At 43.6% G+C, this 17265-nt stretch overlaps 1 protein-coding gene across 2 annotated transcripts in view; it reads left to right on the forward strand.

The window, feature by feature from the left end:
* The window catches only part of LOC307217052 (cytochrome P450 2J2-like), a 31242-nt gene extending 16340 nt beyond the window's left edge, over nucleotides 1–14902 (forward strand). For both annotated transcript variants that reach the window (XM_079978065.1, XM_079978066.1), the window contains 7 exons: nucleotides 1203–1352; nucleotides 1791–1951; nucleotides 5089–5265; nucleotides 7242–7383; nucleotides 12621–12808; nucleotides 13314–13455; nucleotides 14190–14902. In XM_079978065.1, coding sequence (XP_079834191.1) covers nucleotides 1203–1352; nucleotides 1791–1951; nucleotides 5089–5265; nucleotides 7242–7383; nucleotides 12621–12808; nucleotides 13314–13455; nucleotides 14190–14377 — 1148 coding nt within the window. In that variant the 3' untranslated portion in view covers nucleotides 14378–14902. The remainder of the gene's footprint in view (nucleotides 1–1202; nucleotides 1353–1790; nucleotides 1952–5088; nucleotides 5266–7241; nucleotides 7384–12620; nucleotides 12809–13313; nucleotides 13456–14189) is intronic.
* Nucleotides 14903–17265: the final 2363 nt, after the last annotated feature.

Genomic DNA, 17265 nt, shown 5'->3' on the forward strand with positions numbered 1-17265 from the left:
TACAGGACAGAAAACAGAGGAAGATGGAAAGGAATTGCTGAAACAGTTAATTAAAGTGGAATACAAAAAGGGAGGTGTGAGGAGGGTGTTGAAACAAGTAAATGAAAGTTAAGATACTGAACTTATTAGATGTGTTTTAAATTGTGTTTGTTTGGTTTTGTTGATTTAATGTTTGGGGATTGGTGTTGTGTGGTGTTTTTGTTTTTGTTTTTGTATTGTATTGTATTGTATTGTTTTGTTTTGTGTTTTGTTTAATTCTTTGTCTTTCTTTTGCAGTCTTTAAAATGTCAATAAATATTATTTTTTTTAAAAAAAATATTTTATATGTTTTCTCCCCTAAGGATATTCCATTTATTTCTTGGTCTAGTCTGATTTCTTGATTTAGTATTTCCAAAACCAAAATGAATAATAATGGTGAGAGCGGGGACCCTTGTCTGGTGCCCTTCTGTATTTTAAAATAATCAGTCATGTCATTATTATTATTATATTTGCTTCTTGTTGGTCATAGATTGCTTTTAACCATCTTGTAATTTGGTCTCCCATGTCCATCTGGTCTAATATTATTTTTAGCAATTTCCATGAAACTTTATCAAATGCCTTTTCCGCATCCACAAATACAAAGGCTACCTTCTTATTCAGTTTCATGTCTAAATACTCAATCATATCAATCACTGTTCTTATATTATCACTCATTTTCCTGCCCGGCAAGAACCCTGCCTGCTCTTTGTTTATACAATCCTGCAAAACTGCTTTTAATCTTGTTGCCAATATTTGTGCATAAATCTTGTAGTCATTATTAAGTTATGATATTGGTCTATAATTGGTTATGAACTCCTTATTTCGTCCTTGTTTTGGGATTACTACTATATGAGCCTGCTTCCAGGTATTGGGAATCTTCCAGTCTTCTAGTATTCTATTTAAAAGTGATAATAGTAATTCCATCCGGGCCTGGGGATTTTCCCAATTTCATCTTAATTATTGCTTGATGTAGCTCTGTCATGGTTATTGGAGAGTTTAGGTCTTGAATCTTTTCTTTCTTAATTTTAGGTATGTCCTTTCCACATAAATACTCTTTTATTTCATCCTCTGTCTCAGTTCCTGCTTTATATAGCTTATTACAATATTTTATAAAGCACTTTTTAACTTCCTCGGGATTATCTAAAGTTCTCCCTTCTTCCACTATTGTCACTGGTTTATCATAGGCATTATATTATCAAATGGTCACACCTGGAGGCAACAGAGACGGTTTGGTATTGTTACTATGCGGAAGCTAGGACTGGGGAGGAAAGGCATGGAGCATCAGATAGAAGAGGAAGCCCATCAGCTCGTGGAAGTCTTTGCACGTTCAAAGGGTATGTGATGATAGGTGATGGTGCTGGGTTGTCATATGTCTGAAGAAACCTTTGTGTATAACCTCTGTACATTTTGGAAAGGAATGTGATATGTTTTGTTTGATTCCTAATGAGCCTTAAATGAAATGCTATCGTTATATATCTTTAAGTGCCAAGAAAAAATGTTCCTCTTCAAACAGGTGTTTGGTTGATTAATATTCTACAGCCTTTTAAATGTGCTTGTGGAATGTTTTGTTATTTTGTTTTAACTATTTACCTGGGTTTTTATCTTGTATTTTTACTCTGTGAAACAACCTAGAATCTTGTGATGAAGGGTGGTATATAAATTAATTAATTGATGTTAATAAACAAATTGCTGGAGATCCCAGCAGTTTCTCTTGTCCACCATAAAATACCATTCTCCGTATGAACTAACATTAGTATAATTTTATTTTGCAGGTCAACCACTTGACCCCTCCGTGCCCATCACTAATTCAGCCTCCAACGTGATATGTGCTGTGGCTTTTGGGCACCTGTTTGCTCTTGAAGATAAAAGGTTCCAGAAGCTGATAGAAGCCATGAATTTTCTCCTAAAATATCTATGTAGCTTTGTTCATTTTGTGAGTTGTCATTTTCATTCCTACTGAGCCTGACAGGTCTCCCAAGCGCCTTAAATCCCCCAATCAGCATTCTGGAATCCATTACGATAGAGGTTAGAGTGTTGGAAAACTGAGTTCAGGTTTAAATCTAATCTGAGATAAAGGCCATTTACGATCTCATAGCATAAATCATTTCTCAAGATTATTATAAAAATTGAAAGAAAGAATAAGGAGACTATGTCCAACCACAAGGGACTCTTTGGAGAAAAAAATGGATAAAAATGGAACAATAACCTTTCGGAACAAGTTGTCTAGAGCCCACCTTAAGTAAACAGCAGTGAACAAAATAATCTCAAGAAGAGAATTCTACAATTTTATTGTCATTATGGAAAAATAAATGTGTCTATTCTTTGCTCACTGTATATCAAGGCTTATAGGACTTGATTGATGAGCATATGTCTTGGCAGCCATATTTTGGACCAATTTAAGATCCCAGGCTATCTTCAAGTTTTAAGAAAGACAAAGTATTATTGGGGGCAGGGACCTAGTATGGCACATTGACTTGCCAAACATCCAAATGAGCACTGAGCATACACAGACCACAGACCAGAACATGTTGGTGATATAATTTGGAAATGCAAGGACAGCATGGCTGGCTGGCTAGATCCATAAACACCACGTGGCTACATTTTGCTGAGGGTGTGAAGGTTGTCTGCCTGGAATATACAATGGCAGTATTTGAACCTTTGTGCCATAAATATTTACGCATCTCTAAATTTTGGAATTCATGCATCTCTAAATTTCCGGCCATGTGACCTGGAAGCTGTACACCGGCTCCCTCAGACAATAAAGCAGCAACCCCAGAGTCGGCCACGATGGGACCTAATGGTCAGGGGTCCCTTTACCTTTACCTAAATTTTGGGAACATCACTAGTAAGTTTCAGGAGAGCCGTAAATGCCCATGTTTGAATAGTGCTACCATAACTGTTGAAGAGTTAAACTCTAAACCCAACAGAGGTGCATTGATTTTCCCAAGGGGGAGGGGCAAATCAATCTCCTGATTTGTATTGCAAGCGGGGGAGCTGCAACTTAGCAGTAGCAGTCATTATGGTGCCTATTGTGTGGCCCCTTTGCTGGATTTTTAAAAAATGAAACAGAGATCTGCAACTCAAGCGTTCCCTGCACTGCTAAGGAAAGCAGCCCCCTTCTGTATGACCTCAGCTAAACCCTTTTGACCTGGGGGGGGGGTGGACCTGACAATTTCAGCTTCTCTTAGTTTCTCATTTTTCCTGTCTTAAATTTGGTTCTCCACATTTCTACATCAATTTCTGATATTTTTTTTAAAAAAAAAATCTCATGAAATTTCATCAGCATTTTGGTGCTAATGTCTTCTAATGCACACATTTGTATGCAATTTTGCCTAAAATACACATTTTTGCAAAGCTGCAAATTGTAGGTTTGAATGTTATTATAGCATCTTAAGCATCTGCAGTCCCACTATGGGCTCTGACATACAGACCAAGGACATGTTCTATGAAGAACTAGAGCAGGCTGTCAGGAGAGGGAGCTTGCTATTGCTGCAAAGGGTGAGGTTCACATTTGTGAACTACAAATTTGTGCCTTATGAGCTGGTGTTTCCTGCACTGAGAAAGGCAAGGATCAGATGATGTGTCAATGACTACTGGCTAAAGCTATGTCAAACATTTAACTCACTGATGACAGTGAAAAATGTATGAAGGCATGAAGACAACCTTTGGACCAACAGCCAGGAAAACGGCACCACTGAAAACCTTGTCTGGAGAGACAGCAGCAAGCAGATGAAGTGATGGGCAGATCATTATCATTAATTGTGCTTATAGTCTCACAGTATCCAGTCTTTGCCTCTCTTTGAAGTGCTGAATGTCCCTCTCTCCCTTGAGAAGCTGAATAACGCCTTCAACTCTCAAGCATGTGGTACAACCCCAAGACAGGATAGAATCCCAACGGAAGTGCTGAAAGCTGGTCTCAATTCCTCCCTCATGATAATAATAATAATTTATTATTTATACCCCGCCCATCTGGCTGGGTTTCCCCAGCCACTCTGGGCGGCTCCCAATCAAATATTAAAAACACATTACAGCATTAAACATTAAAAACTTCCCTAAACAGGGCTGCCTTCAGATGTCCTTTAAAAGTAGAATAGTTGCTTATTTCTTTTGACATCTGATGGGAGGGTGTTCCACAGGGCAGGCGCCACTACCGAGAAGGCCTTCTGCCTGGTTCCCTGTAACCTCACTTCTCGCAGTGAGGGAACCGCCAGAAGGCCCTCAGTGCTGGATCTCAGTGTCCGGGCTGAACAATGGGGGTGGAGACGCTCCTTCGGGTATACAGGACTGAGGCTGTTTAGGGCTTTCAAGGTCAGCACCAACACTTTGAATTGTGGTTGGAAAAGTACTGGGAGCCAATGCAGGTCTTTCAGGACTGGTGTTATATGGTCCCGGTGGCCACTCCCAGTCACCAGTCTAGCTGCCGCATTCTGGATTAATTGCAGTTTCGAGTCACCTTCAAAGGTAACCCCATGTAGAATGCATTGCAGTAGTCCATCCACCACTCTTGCGAGACACTCCGTGGGCAGGTAGGATCTCAGCCTGCATACGAGATGGAGCTGGTAGACAGCTGCCCTGGACACAGAATTGACCTGCACTTCCATGGACAGCTGTGAGTCCAAAATGACTCCCAGGCTGCACACCTGGTCCTTCAGGGGCACAGTTACCCCATTCAGGACCAGGGAGTCCTCCACACCAGCCACCCCCTGTCCCCCAAGAACAGTACTTCTGTCTTGTCAGGATTCAACTTCAATCTGTTAGCCACCATGATGCACTTTCATGGGTTCGTCTTGCAGTGTTGGAGGAAATAATCCATGCCACAAGACAGGTGTGACCTGTTTATCATGGAGCTATCATGGAATCACCCTGTGGTTCTCAACGAATTACAGTGATTCACTGACAGGGTCTATCCCCAATTGCAATGTGGCTTTAGAGCTCAGAGGTCAACAGTCAACATGATTTTCTCTCTGTGCTCCCCTCTGCAGGAGAAATACTGAGAGCGGAGACGTCCCTTGAACATCACTAATCCAAAGCATGAACCATGTGACCAAATTTTCTCTATCTTTCCTTTAGCTATATGAAATGTTCCCATGGCTTATGAAACATGTCCCAGGGCCTCACAAGAAGGCATTGTACTGCCTGAAGGCAATGCTTTCATTTGCAAAGGAGGAGATAGAGAAGCATAAGGAGAATCTATCTCTGCATGAGCCACAGGATTTCATTGATTTCTATCTACTTCAGATGGAGAAAGTAAGTATCTATTTTGCAACTGAATGCTGCTCATCCCAGGAGTCATTATATTCCCTGTTACATGTGAATACTAATCTGTTGCCAGGAAACCAACATTTTTTTCTGAATCTCAGCTGGAAACCACCTTGAGCTTTCCCCAAATTTCTTTCACAGTTTTTTAGTTGCTAAAGTGGGTGAACATCCATCTATTGAAGCATCTATTGAAATGACTAGGAAAAGGCAGATATTTTCATAACCCCAAATATGAGTGTGAATGAATGGGAGTTCATGTGTGTTGAGGGGTCTTCCCTATGGAGCATTGTTTCTGTACATAAATTATTTTGTATTGTTGTTCATCTCACATTCAGACATGGACTGAGAAAACAGAAAAACAGTGCTTGTTGGTTCAATGATTTCATTTTCACCCCACTTTTCTTCAGTGAAGGATTTGTTGGTACATAGTTCTAACCCATGCTATCCTTTGCAGGACTGTACACAATGCCACCAATCTACCCAGTGGACACAATCTGTGGCTTACACATCTGGTCAATTTTCTGTATGCCACCCCAGGCACCTCTAGTTAACAGCAATCAAATTATACCGCTCCTGGGGGCAGATCCAGGGGTGAAGGAAGGCTGTCTGGCACCCGGTGTGGGGTGTCAAGGGGCGGGGCAAACCAGCCACAGGGGCAGGGCAAACCGCCCAGCTGAGCATGTGCAGCACCACTAGGTATGGCACATACGCAGCGCCACTACATACAGCGTGAAATAAGTCTTTATTTGAATTGCTAACCCTTTCACACCCCTCACATTCAGGACAGATTAAAACATTTAAAACTAGTTGAAAAGCAGGCAAATAAGCCACAGATTGAAACCTCATCTCTACCAAAAATTCAGAGCTTAACCATGGTCACCAAAAGCCAACTCAAAAGCACCTTGGGACACTTGAAATCTCTTAGGTCGAGTCCCTGCCCCTCTTTCTCTGCCAAGTGGTAGCAGCAGCAGCAGGCACCCACCCAGGATCTGTGTTTCTTTGGAGAATTGAAGACATGGCGGAGACTGTTGTGGCTTTAAGAAATATTCATTACACCTTCAGTCTGCATAGAGGGAGTCCAGATCTTACAGCATGGTCCTTTCAAGAGGAGTTTGTACCCCACAGCAGCACAGCCAGCCTTCAGCCAGCCTGCCCAAGATGGATCTCAGCTCTTCTTCCTCCTTCCTGCTACCGGGCCAGTTACCCCAGCAACCTTCTGATTCCCTAGTTCACACCTCCAGGCAAGGGAAAGGAGTCCTCTTGTATTATGAATGTCCCTCAATTGCCATCTATTGTTCTTTGATGGACATAGCTCAGCCACAGGAATTCCTCTGCAGCTTGCATTCTCCCTTCACATCCCAAATATCCAAAATCCTAGCATTTATTAATTTGTAGGGTTTAGGGAGGGGCCCCCCTTAAATCTATAACAATGTTAAAGAAAAAGATGGCACAATACAATAACCCTTTACCTTTACCTTTAGTGCACATTTTGAATGTGTGCTGCCAGAGAGATTCCATTGGATCCCTCTCCTCCTGCCAGTGCTGGATTATTACCCCAAACCACAGATCCTCAAATGCAGCACCAGCAGCTACAACTGTGGTCACAGGAAGGTGTGCATAGATCTCTTGCCACAACCAACTATGAAGCACAGAGCTGGCCAGCCCATTAGGCAGGCTGAGGCAGCTGCCTTGGGTGGTGGAATGGCAAGAAGCGGGATCTTTCTATCCAGCCCACTTTGTGGGCACTGTTGTGCGATTCAGGTAAGGGGGGCAGCAGTGGCAGCAGGGCGGTGGTGGTGGCATCTTCCCATTTTGCAGCAAGCAGTGTAATGGGATGCCCTGCCCTTCATCAAGCATATGTTGGTGGCATTGTAGTAACTGGGTAAAAGAAGATAAAGTAAGTGCTGAAGGACAGATTGTAATGCATGTGAATGACTTGTCACCTTCCTCATTTTCAACATCAGAGCAGGAATGACCCAGAGTCCACCTATGATGAAGAAAACATGGCTTGGTGTATTTTTGACTTCTTTGTAGCAGGGTCAGACACAACCGTCAGTTCTCTGAAATGGGCGCTTCTCCTCCTGGCAAGTCATCCAGATATCCAAGGTGAGAGAGGGAACAATGGGAGCCTGGGCTTCTCTTGATTTCTAGAGTGGGCCGTAATTATTTAACGGTTTCATTCACATCTAATGAGATGATAAAACAAAGAACATAAAACATCAGAAAGAGTTAAAAGTAAGTAAGCTTATGTTGGAAGTTTGGGGAGACAAAGGGTTATTGAAACAAGCTGAATGCTTTTGACATACATGTATGGCATCACAGAGTTCTGCAGCCCTTGTGAGCATTAACCCTTTACATCGCATGTTGGATGTTTTCATCACACATTATTGTATGAGGCCTTGAGAAACTTGGGACCAGGTTACCTGAAACAGCCCCTGTAAGGTCTGTAACTCCTTCATGGATCACTGCCTTGTCATGGCAAAGGGGCTTGAATAACTCAGAGAAGCTATGAGCTATGTCGTGCAGTGCCAAAGAATGCTCCAACTACCGCACAATTGCGATCATTTCACATGCTAGCATGCTTATGCTTAAAATTCTACAAGGCAGGCTTAAGCAATATGTGGACCGAGAACTCCCAGAAGTGCAAGCTGGAGGAACCAGGGACCAAATTGCAAACATGCGCTGGATTATGGAGAAAGCTAGAGAGTTCCAGAAAAACATCTACTTCTGCTTCATTGACTATGCAAAAGCCTTTGACTGCATGAACCACAGCAAACTATGGCAAGTTCTTAAAGAAATGGGAGTGCCTGATCACCTCATCTGTCTCCTGAGAACTCTCTATGTGGGACAAGAAGCTACAGTTAGAACTGGATATGGAACAACTGATTAGTTCAAAATTGGAAAAGGAGTACAACAAGGATGTATATTGTCTCCCTGCTTATTTAACTTATATGCAGAATTCATCATGTGAAAGGCTGGACTGGATGAATCCCAAGCCGGAATTAAGATTGCCCGAAGAAATATCAACAATCTCAGATGACAGATGACACAACCTTGATGGCAGAAAGTGAGGAGGAATTAAAGAACCTTTTAATGAGGGTGAAAGAGGAGTGTGTAAAATATGGTCTGAAGCTGAACATCAAAAAATCTAACATCATGGCCACTGGGCCCATCACCTCCTGGCAAATAGAAGGGGAAGAAATGGAGGCAGTGAGAGATTTTACTTTCTTGGGCTCCATGATTACTGCAGGTGGTGAGAGCAGTCACGAAATTAAAAGACGCCTGCTTCTTGGGAGAAAAGCAATGACAAACCTAGACAGCATATTAAAAAGCAGAGACATCACCTTGTCGACAAAGGGTTGTAAAGTTAAAGCTCTGGTTTTCCCAGTAGTGATGTATGGAAGTGAGAGCTGGACCATAAAGAAGGCTGATCGCCAAAGAATTGATGCTTTTGAATTCTGGTGCTGGAGGAGACTCTTGAGAGTCCCATGGACTGCAAAAAGATCAAACCTATCCATTCTAAAGGAAATCAACCCTGAGTGCTCACTGGAAGGACAGATCGTGAAACTGAGGCCACAATACTTTGGCCACCTCATGAGAAGAGAAGACTCTCTGGAAAAAACTCTGATGTTGGGTAAGATTGAGGGCACAAGGGGATGACAGATGATGAGATGGCTGGACAGTGTTATAGAAGCTACCAACATGAATCTGACAAAACTGTGGGTGGCACTAGAAGACAGGAGTACATGGCGTGCTCTGGTCTACGGGGTCACGAAGAGTCGGACACAACTAAATGACTAAACAACAACAAGGTCTGTAAGTTCATTTGGCCACCTGAGGAAATTCTGCTGGTAGCACAACACCCTTTTCTAATGTTGCTCTTGTGTTGTGGAATGCCCTTCCCTCTGCCTTTCCTGAAGCATTTTTCTTTTTGTTTTGGTGGATATTGTTTTTATATTGTACATAATGTACAGTGCCAGGAGATGCTTAAAACATCAAGCATACTTTCAAATTAGTTGAATAAATACATAAATGCAAGCCGCCACCCCCTCACTGCAGAGTAGTGTGTGCCGTGCACAAGGATGGCAGGAGATAAGCATGTGGCATTGGGGGCACGTTCCTCTCCTTTCCTCAGACCCCCTCCTTGCTCCTGCATTAAAAGGTAAAGGGACCCCTGACAATTTAGTCCAGTCGTGACCGATTCTGCGGGTTGCAGCACTCATCTCACTTTACAGATCGAGGGAGCCGGCATTTGTCCGCTTCCACAGACAGTTTTCCGGGTCATGTGGCCAGCATAACTAAGCCGCTTCTGGCAAAACAAGAGCAGTGAATGGAAACTCCATTTACCTTCCAGCTGGAGTGGTACCTATTTATCTACTTGCACTGCATGCTTTCGAACTGCTAGGTGGACAGGAGCCAGGACCGAAGAACGGGAGCTCACCCCATTGTGGGACCTCAAAGCGCCGACCTTCCGATTGGCATGCCCAAGCGGCACAGTGGTTTAAACCACAGTGCCACCCGATCTTGCATTATTGCCCCACTTTTTGCACACATACATTACACCCTGCTCAGCATTCAGCCTAGAAGAGTTCTGGTGGGCTTGGACTTCCGGGTTGGCGCCTCCAGGCAATGGAGGAGTTCCTCCGATCGGGAGGAATTTGCTCCGTGGAAATTAGGGTCTGACCGCCATGGCGAAGGCGGAGACCCGTTGAAATCACAGGCGGGAGAAGCTTGTGAACTTGGGATTCGGCTGGCACCTTTTGTGCCTCCCCTACTCGCGGGGAAACCCTGACTTGGGGATCCGGAGCGAAGTGGGGTGAGCGGCGCGGTGCTTTGAATCGACTGCTTCTTTCACGGAGTGAAGCCGCATCGCTGTTGCCAGAGAGCGCTGACTTTTTCCTGTGGACAATTTGACTTTAAACAACTACCCGTGAGTAGAACGGAAAATTGGATCTTTAAATTCATTAATTTGGCATTGAAGCGGGAAGGTTTTAAACAGGACGTCCGCCTTCCTCTTTTGTAAATAGATTGAAGCAAAGACGTTGCAAGTTAAAGCCTTGGAAAGTATTTTGTAAAGGATTAAATCTCCATCGGTTAAAACTGTTTAAAAAAACCGTGGGAAGCAGGAGAAGAGGGGGGAAATTTTGGACTTAGTGAGCCTGCAGGAGAGAGTGAAAAATTAAATTACCACTGCTCTGAACCTGGAAAAGGGCTGCCAGCAGAATTAACGTTTCGGGAGAGTTCATTGACTGTGAACGGATAGCATGTTGACAGATGGCTAAATAAGAGAAATATATTGTTTCCATTGTCCTCTTCTGCGTTCAAAAAGGAGGAAAAGTAATTGAAGATTGAAACTAACTTTATATTTTAAAATGTGCATGAAAGAATCGATACAAGTGGAGACTGTTTCCCTCTAGAGGCAGCTTTTGAAACTGTTACAAGAGTGGGTTTTTTCCAGCTGCAAGATAAGAGCTGTGAGAATCAGAGATTGACTTTGGACTTTAAGAATGTTGACAGAAGGAGCTTTAGTGACTGTTTTATGTAAGATAAGCTACTCGCTGGAACAGCTTCACAAAAAGACGGATGTTATGAATTCCAAACTTGAGAACTTGGAACAAAAGTGATAAATTTGGGACAAAAAGTGACCATTAATACAGAAATTGCTCAGGATTTGATACAGGAAACTACTTTGACAGGACAAACTGGGGAGAAGAAGGAGAAAGTTGTGGTTGTTGAACCTAAAGTAATACAAGTGGAAGCCCCAGCCTTTCAGAGGCAAATTGAGGACTATAAGTGGAGGCCTCTTATGAATGAATATAGAAAAAGTCAGAATTTGAAGATTGGAGCCCTGCCTGCACTGGAGAAGGAAGGTTGGATAGACTCTTTCATGCAGGGATTTATTGACCTTTGGGTTCTGAATATGGGTCAGGAGGTGATTGGAGTTGTGGGGGTCTTTGGATCTGGAGGAGTCTTGAAACATGATTTGAGATATTGTATGGACCTTGGTTCTAGCTGTGGAGAGTTGGCTGGCCTGTCGAGAGGGAATGGGGGCGTGGCTGGGTTGGGGCCTCCCCGAGACTTGCTCTTCAGCATTTTCAGCATCAAGAATATGAAGAATTGCAGAAGGGACTTGGAAAAGATTTAAGAGCCTCGGACAGAAGATCTCCAGGTTGATAAACTATTTGGAATGGACGGAAATGATTGGCAGAATCCGAGACCAGGGAGAAGAGATGGTGGTAGAAGATTGGGAAAGTCTAAAGTTTGTACATAGAAATATTGTAAAATTAATGAGTGTTTGAAAATTGTTGGAATGAAACTTTATGGCTTTAGCAGAAATGCTATAAGGAGTTAAGTATAAATAAGTATTTTAGTATTAATGGAAAATAAGGTTAAAAATATGTTAAGACATTCATAATGATAAAGATAGAGAAAGATAGAAAGGATTTCCTGAAACAAGTAACAGAAGTGGAATACAAAAAGGGAGGTGAGAGGAAGTCGATGAAATAAGGGAATGAAAGATAGACTAATGAAATGGTATGCTATATGTTTTTTAAATTGTTGTTGTTTTGTTTTGTTTAATTTAGTGTTAAGGTTGTGTTTTGTATTGTTTATTGTATTGTTTCTTCTTTTGTTCTTTTTTCTTGTCTGCCGTAAGTTTGAAAAGTAAGAAAGATTATTATTATTATTATTTTAAAAAAGTAGAGTTCTGGTGGGCTCATTCACTCCAGAAATTTGCTTTGGCTGTGATAAAGGAATCTTTCCAAATATAAATGGTACCTTAACACACAGTTAATGTAAGTCACCTTTTCCTCTGCTTGGCTTAGTGGGTGATTTTCTCTTTGATAAATTCTAATTTATTCAGCATGCAGAGGGCTGGCCATGAGGTCCCCGGGGGCCGCCATCATTGCCCCTGCTGTGAAATAAGTACCCAAGCCTCATCCCTGCCTCTCCTTGCTCCATTACATGATGGATGTTAGCCAAAGATCAAGCTGGAAAAGGAGGATTGGTGAAACAGAGTAGGAAATATTGAGGGCTGAGGGGTGGAGGATTTAAAAAAAAAAAAAATGTGTAAAACAGACAGCCTTGGATCACAGACCTTCAGCAAATCCAGCCAGCTCTGGTAACCAGAAACAGCTGAGATGAGGTTTGCTTTCAACCTTTTCACACCTGGGATCTAGAGCGGGGAAGAACCATGTACACTGACTTGAGCTCCTTGGAGTAAAAGATGGGCTATAAAGATAAGAAACTGAGGCTCGTTCCCAGACCCTTTTGGAAAATAAATGTCCATCTGAAATAAAATGCAGTATTCAAAATAAACCTTCTGTTTCCATCATTTTCTTCAGATAAAGTCCACAAGGAGATAGAAGATGCTTTAGGTTCTTCTCACACAATCTGCTATCAAGATAAGAAGAAACTGCCCTACACCAATGCTGTTATTCATGAAATACAGCGCTTTAAATATGCCTTATTTTTCGGGATCACCAGGAAATGTACAAAGGATGTGAAGCTGTGTGGTTTTCTCATTCCCAAGGTAAAGAAGTGTGGCAAACTGCACTCCTGTATCTCAAGAGCAAAGAGAATCCTAGGGTAACATATTGAGAGATGCATAAAGCCATAGAGGAACTTCCTGTGTGGTCAAAAACTTGAAGGGCAGGAAAAGGATGCAAGAGCAGGAGCTCCATCTGTAGACATGTTTCGCCACTGGCTAGTGCTGTTCTATAGGGAATGTGAGGCAGGGGAGGAACACGCAGTGGCTAGAGGTCATCTTCTGGGTTCCTTTTAAAAGAGGGATAGGGAGAAGGAGGTCACCCTGTGTTTCTGCCTGTACAAGTAGCTTATTAATGGGGGGGGGGGGGGTTGGGAATGAATCTGGCCTTTGGTAAATGTGCATTTCCCCCCTACACACACACACACACACACAAAACCCTAGTCAGTTTGAATTCAGTTTGAATTCTTCAAAGATTAGTTGAGGAACAGTGAGGAACAATCCAGAAATGTATTGGTCTGAGTGCCAATCATTTGTTTCTTCTTTGCAGGGAACTTATATTATTCCTGATTTCCGCTCTGTTCTTGTTGATCCCACAAGATGGGAGACACCTGCAGTGTTCAACCCAAACCATTTCTTGAACAAGGATGGACAATATGTGGCTAGAGAAGAGTTTCTGGCGTTTGGTGCAGGTAAATCAAAAAGTCCAAGCTATGTTGTGATCTGTAAAAAGGTAAAGGTAAAGGACCCCTCACAGTTAAGTCCAGTCGCGGACGACTCTGGGGTTGAGGCGCTCATCTCGCTTTACTGACCAAGGAAGCTGATTTGTCCGCAGACAGTTTTTCTGGGTCATGTGGCCAGCATGACTAAGCCTTTTCTGGCAAAACCAGAGCAGCACATGGAAATGCCATTTACCTTCCTGCTGGAGTGGTACCTATTTATCTACTTGCACTTTGACATGCTTTCGAACTTCTAGGTTGGAAGGAGCTGAGATTGAGCAACGGGAGCTCACTCCGTCATGGGGATTTGAACTGCGACCTTCTGGTCGGCAAGCCATCCGCGCCCCTGTAGGCATCTGTAGGCATGCTTATCGGTCTGCTTCCAGAAAATGGCAACAGTAGCATGAGGGGCAGAGCAGTCTTCTACATACCAGTCATGAGTCTGATTCCACTAGGTTTCAGTAGTGGCTATTGGGTCATATTTGCCATCCTGTATTAATGGTTCAAATTTGTTTTCGTTTTCCATGTTCTGTGTGTTAGTATAGAGATAACCAAAACCATGAGCCCTTTCCTTCCACTTGCTTCCTTCTTGTAATTTCCTGCCCTTATTATGTCATATTATGTAGAGTGTTTTATAGCTACAAAGTAATGAACCCTGGAAAGTAAGCTGTTATTCACTTGCTGCCTTTTCCTTGTCTCATCCTCAGGGTCTCGCATGTGTTTGGGTATGCTGCTGGCAAATACTGAAATTTTCATCTTCCTGACAAGCCTGCTGAGGGCATTTCGCTTCCAGCTGCCAGAAGGAGTGAAAGAACTCAATAAAGAGGCTTTACTGGGGGCTACAGCACATCCCCATCCTTATAAACTCTGTGCAGTTCCCCGCTGCAATGCATAATAAAATATGAAAGTACATGGGGCTGCACCTCTGCTTCCTCTGCTTACGTTACCCCTTTGTCACCCCTGGCACATAGAGTTTCCCCTTCCCACCTCATGCAACTACTGTGGTCTTTCTTCACCTTCCCAGCTCCGTTTCTGAGGCTTCTTCTCTCTTCTTTTCTTCAGCTCTGCTTTGCGCCCATTTTCACCATCACCCCATCTCCTCCTATTCTTCAAGGCCTTTCATGCCCCTGCTTTCATCTTCCACCCTATCCATGCCTCCTAATCCCTCATTTCTTTTCAGCTCCTTTGCACCCCCATTCCTACCCTCACTACTCTTCCCCCTTCCCCCTTTTTCCTCAACACCTATATAATGAACAGCCTCCTTTCAGCACACACCCCATGCCAATATATGTGACTGTATCTTTAAGATGAGTAGAACCCCAAGAGCAAGGCTTGCCCAGCTGGAGAAGGTTAAGTTCTGTTTATGGGTCCTGGACATTTGTAGCCATCTGCTTTTTAATAAAATATCTCTTCCAAATCACTGCACTGAATCTGGAAATTCATTTTGGAGGGGGAAACACATGGGATCAGGAGTGAAATACGTTGAGTGGAGGCACTGTGGGATATTTATCCTTTATCACTCTCCCATGGGGCTGCTAAGAAATGGAAGAGGGAGAATTTTAGAGCAGCCATTCCTCCAACTTCCGCTATTCTTTCCTTCAGCCACAGAAGTTAAGAGTAATATGGAGGTGGAGGGACACCAAGACCACTGTGGTTTGAAACAACAGCAGAGGTTTGAGTAAAGCAAGGATGGAGGGATCCTGAGCAATTGTTATTCATTTATTTTTAAAAACTGTTTTAACAAGGAGAAACAGCAGAGATGGGTAGTACATAGAGGTGTACACTAAAACAGCAACACAACATAGATTTTCTAACTCCCTTCAGGCTGTATTCAAACCTTATTTTATTTTATTTTTTAAAATAATTTTTATTAACAGGCCAATCACATCACATTATTCAAATCACATTAGTTCCAAATTATACAGCCAAATTTTAAATTTTGTTGAGGGTAAATTTTGTTGGGATTCAGAACTTACTGGGTTAATTTTGTTCTGAGTTGTGCCTCCCATTCTGACGTGTGGAAGGAGGGAGGAGCTCTACTTGTTGTTCTCTCTTGGTCTCTGAGAGAGACGGACGCCATGAATGCTAGCAGTCCAGGAGAATCTGAGAAATGCTGAGCTGTAAATATTTGCTGCAATAAAGAACTGATGAATTTGGACACACAGGTGCTTGGTGTGTTTGTCTGGATCTGAAGCAGGCTGCAACAGTTTTTGTTCCGCTGTGTTTTTACTCTGCAAGGCGAAACCAGAGAGAAGCAGGTCTGCGCAGCTTGAGAGCTGGGAAGTGTGCCGGACCGCTGTAAGCTGAGGCTAATTGGGCCATAAAGTAATTAGCCAATAAAGACCTTTCGTCACAGGTTATGGAGGACCTAATTACCGCTTATAAAACTGTTGCTGAGAGTCTGCCGGTGAGCTTTGAAGTCAGCTTTGATCAGCTGGAAAGACGCTACCGAAGCGGAGCGGAGGTCTGCGTTCTGTGTTTTGCCTGCTGCTAAGAGGCGAGAGTTGCTGAGAGCTGAGAGCTGAGAGCAGCTGGCTGGGACGCTGTGTTTTGCCTGATGCTGAGAGCTGAAAGCTGGGAAAGCAGCTGGAAAATCGGGTGCCGGAGAGCTGGCTGGTGATACGTGAGTAGCAGCTGGGGCCCCGGGGAAGAGGAGAGAATGGCAGACAGCCAGGTCCTTGAGGACGTTCCGCTTGAAAAGCTCACTTTAAGAAGTTGGGCAACCTGGTCCAGAAGAGTAAGGGGTTGGTTTCTGGTTACTGGGCTTTGGGATGTAAGCCAGAAAGAGCCACTTCCCCTGAATCCAGGTCCTGAAGGGACAGACATTACAGGCTTTGAGGCTGCGTTGCCTGAAGATGGCCAGCAGAGAATGCAAAGAGAGCTTGCTATGCTGAAAGCATGCGTACACGCATCATTTTTGCCCAGTTTGGAGGGCGTAAAGTCAGCAAGGGCTGCCTGGGAGGTGCTGAGAAGTTTGTGTAAAACTTCAGCAGGAGGCCAGGGCCCTGGAGAAGTCATGAAGAGCCTGGAAATGGCTGTAGCCCCAGTCCCTGAGGTGCAAGTTGGGGGGGCTGAGAATTCCAAAGGCAAGTTTCAAAAGTTTTCCACTGTGAGTGCTGAAGTGAAACGCAGTTTCAGCGAGGGCAGGGCTGGCACAGAGGGCTCTTCCGGAAGAAGGGGAGCCAGGCCAGCTGAAAGAAGCCCTGGGCAGTATTTTTCCACTGGGGATCATCGTCAGCCAAAGTCTGGAAGGCTGCGGAGAGCTAGACGCTTCAAGGTCGGCCACCTGAACAAAGTGCAGATAAGGCCTAAAGAGTCGCGTGGGAACGCACAGACCAGTCCGGTCTCCAAGGCAACGGAGGAGGCTACTTCTACGGAAGCTGCCAAGGTCCTGAGCAAGGGGGAGTTGGTTGCCGAGACAACCAGAGAGAACTGCTGCAGAAGCCCAAAGAGAGGGGGCAGCGGGACGTTTGTTGCCAGTATGGCGTTGTTTGAGGACAGCTCTGAGAGCGGCACTGACTTTCGCTTTCTAATCGACTCAGCAGCTAACTGCAACCTGATTCCAGAGACCCCTGCAGTCGAGATGTGGAATTGCAAGGCAATTCCGGCTGGGAAAACTGTTCAGTTTGCAAATGGGACAAAGAAAAATGTGACTAATATTGCAAATGCTTTTTTTTTCTGTTTTGCAGGAGCAGATGGAAGTTTGCATTGTGCCGGGAGTGCAACACTGTATTTTATCTGTGCCTTATTTGTTGAAAAAGGGGTTTAAGGTTTGCTTTGAAC

The sequence above is a fragment of the Podarcis cretensis genome (assembly GCF_951804945.1).
Source record: "Podarcis cretensis genome assembly, chromosome: 5".
Taxonomy (NCBI): Eukaryota; Metazoa; Chordata; class Lepidosauria; order Squamata; family Lacertidae; genus Podarcis; species Podarcis cretensis.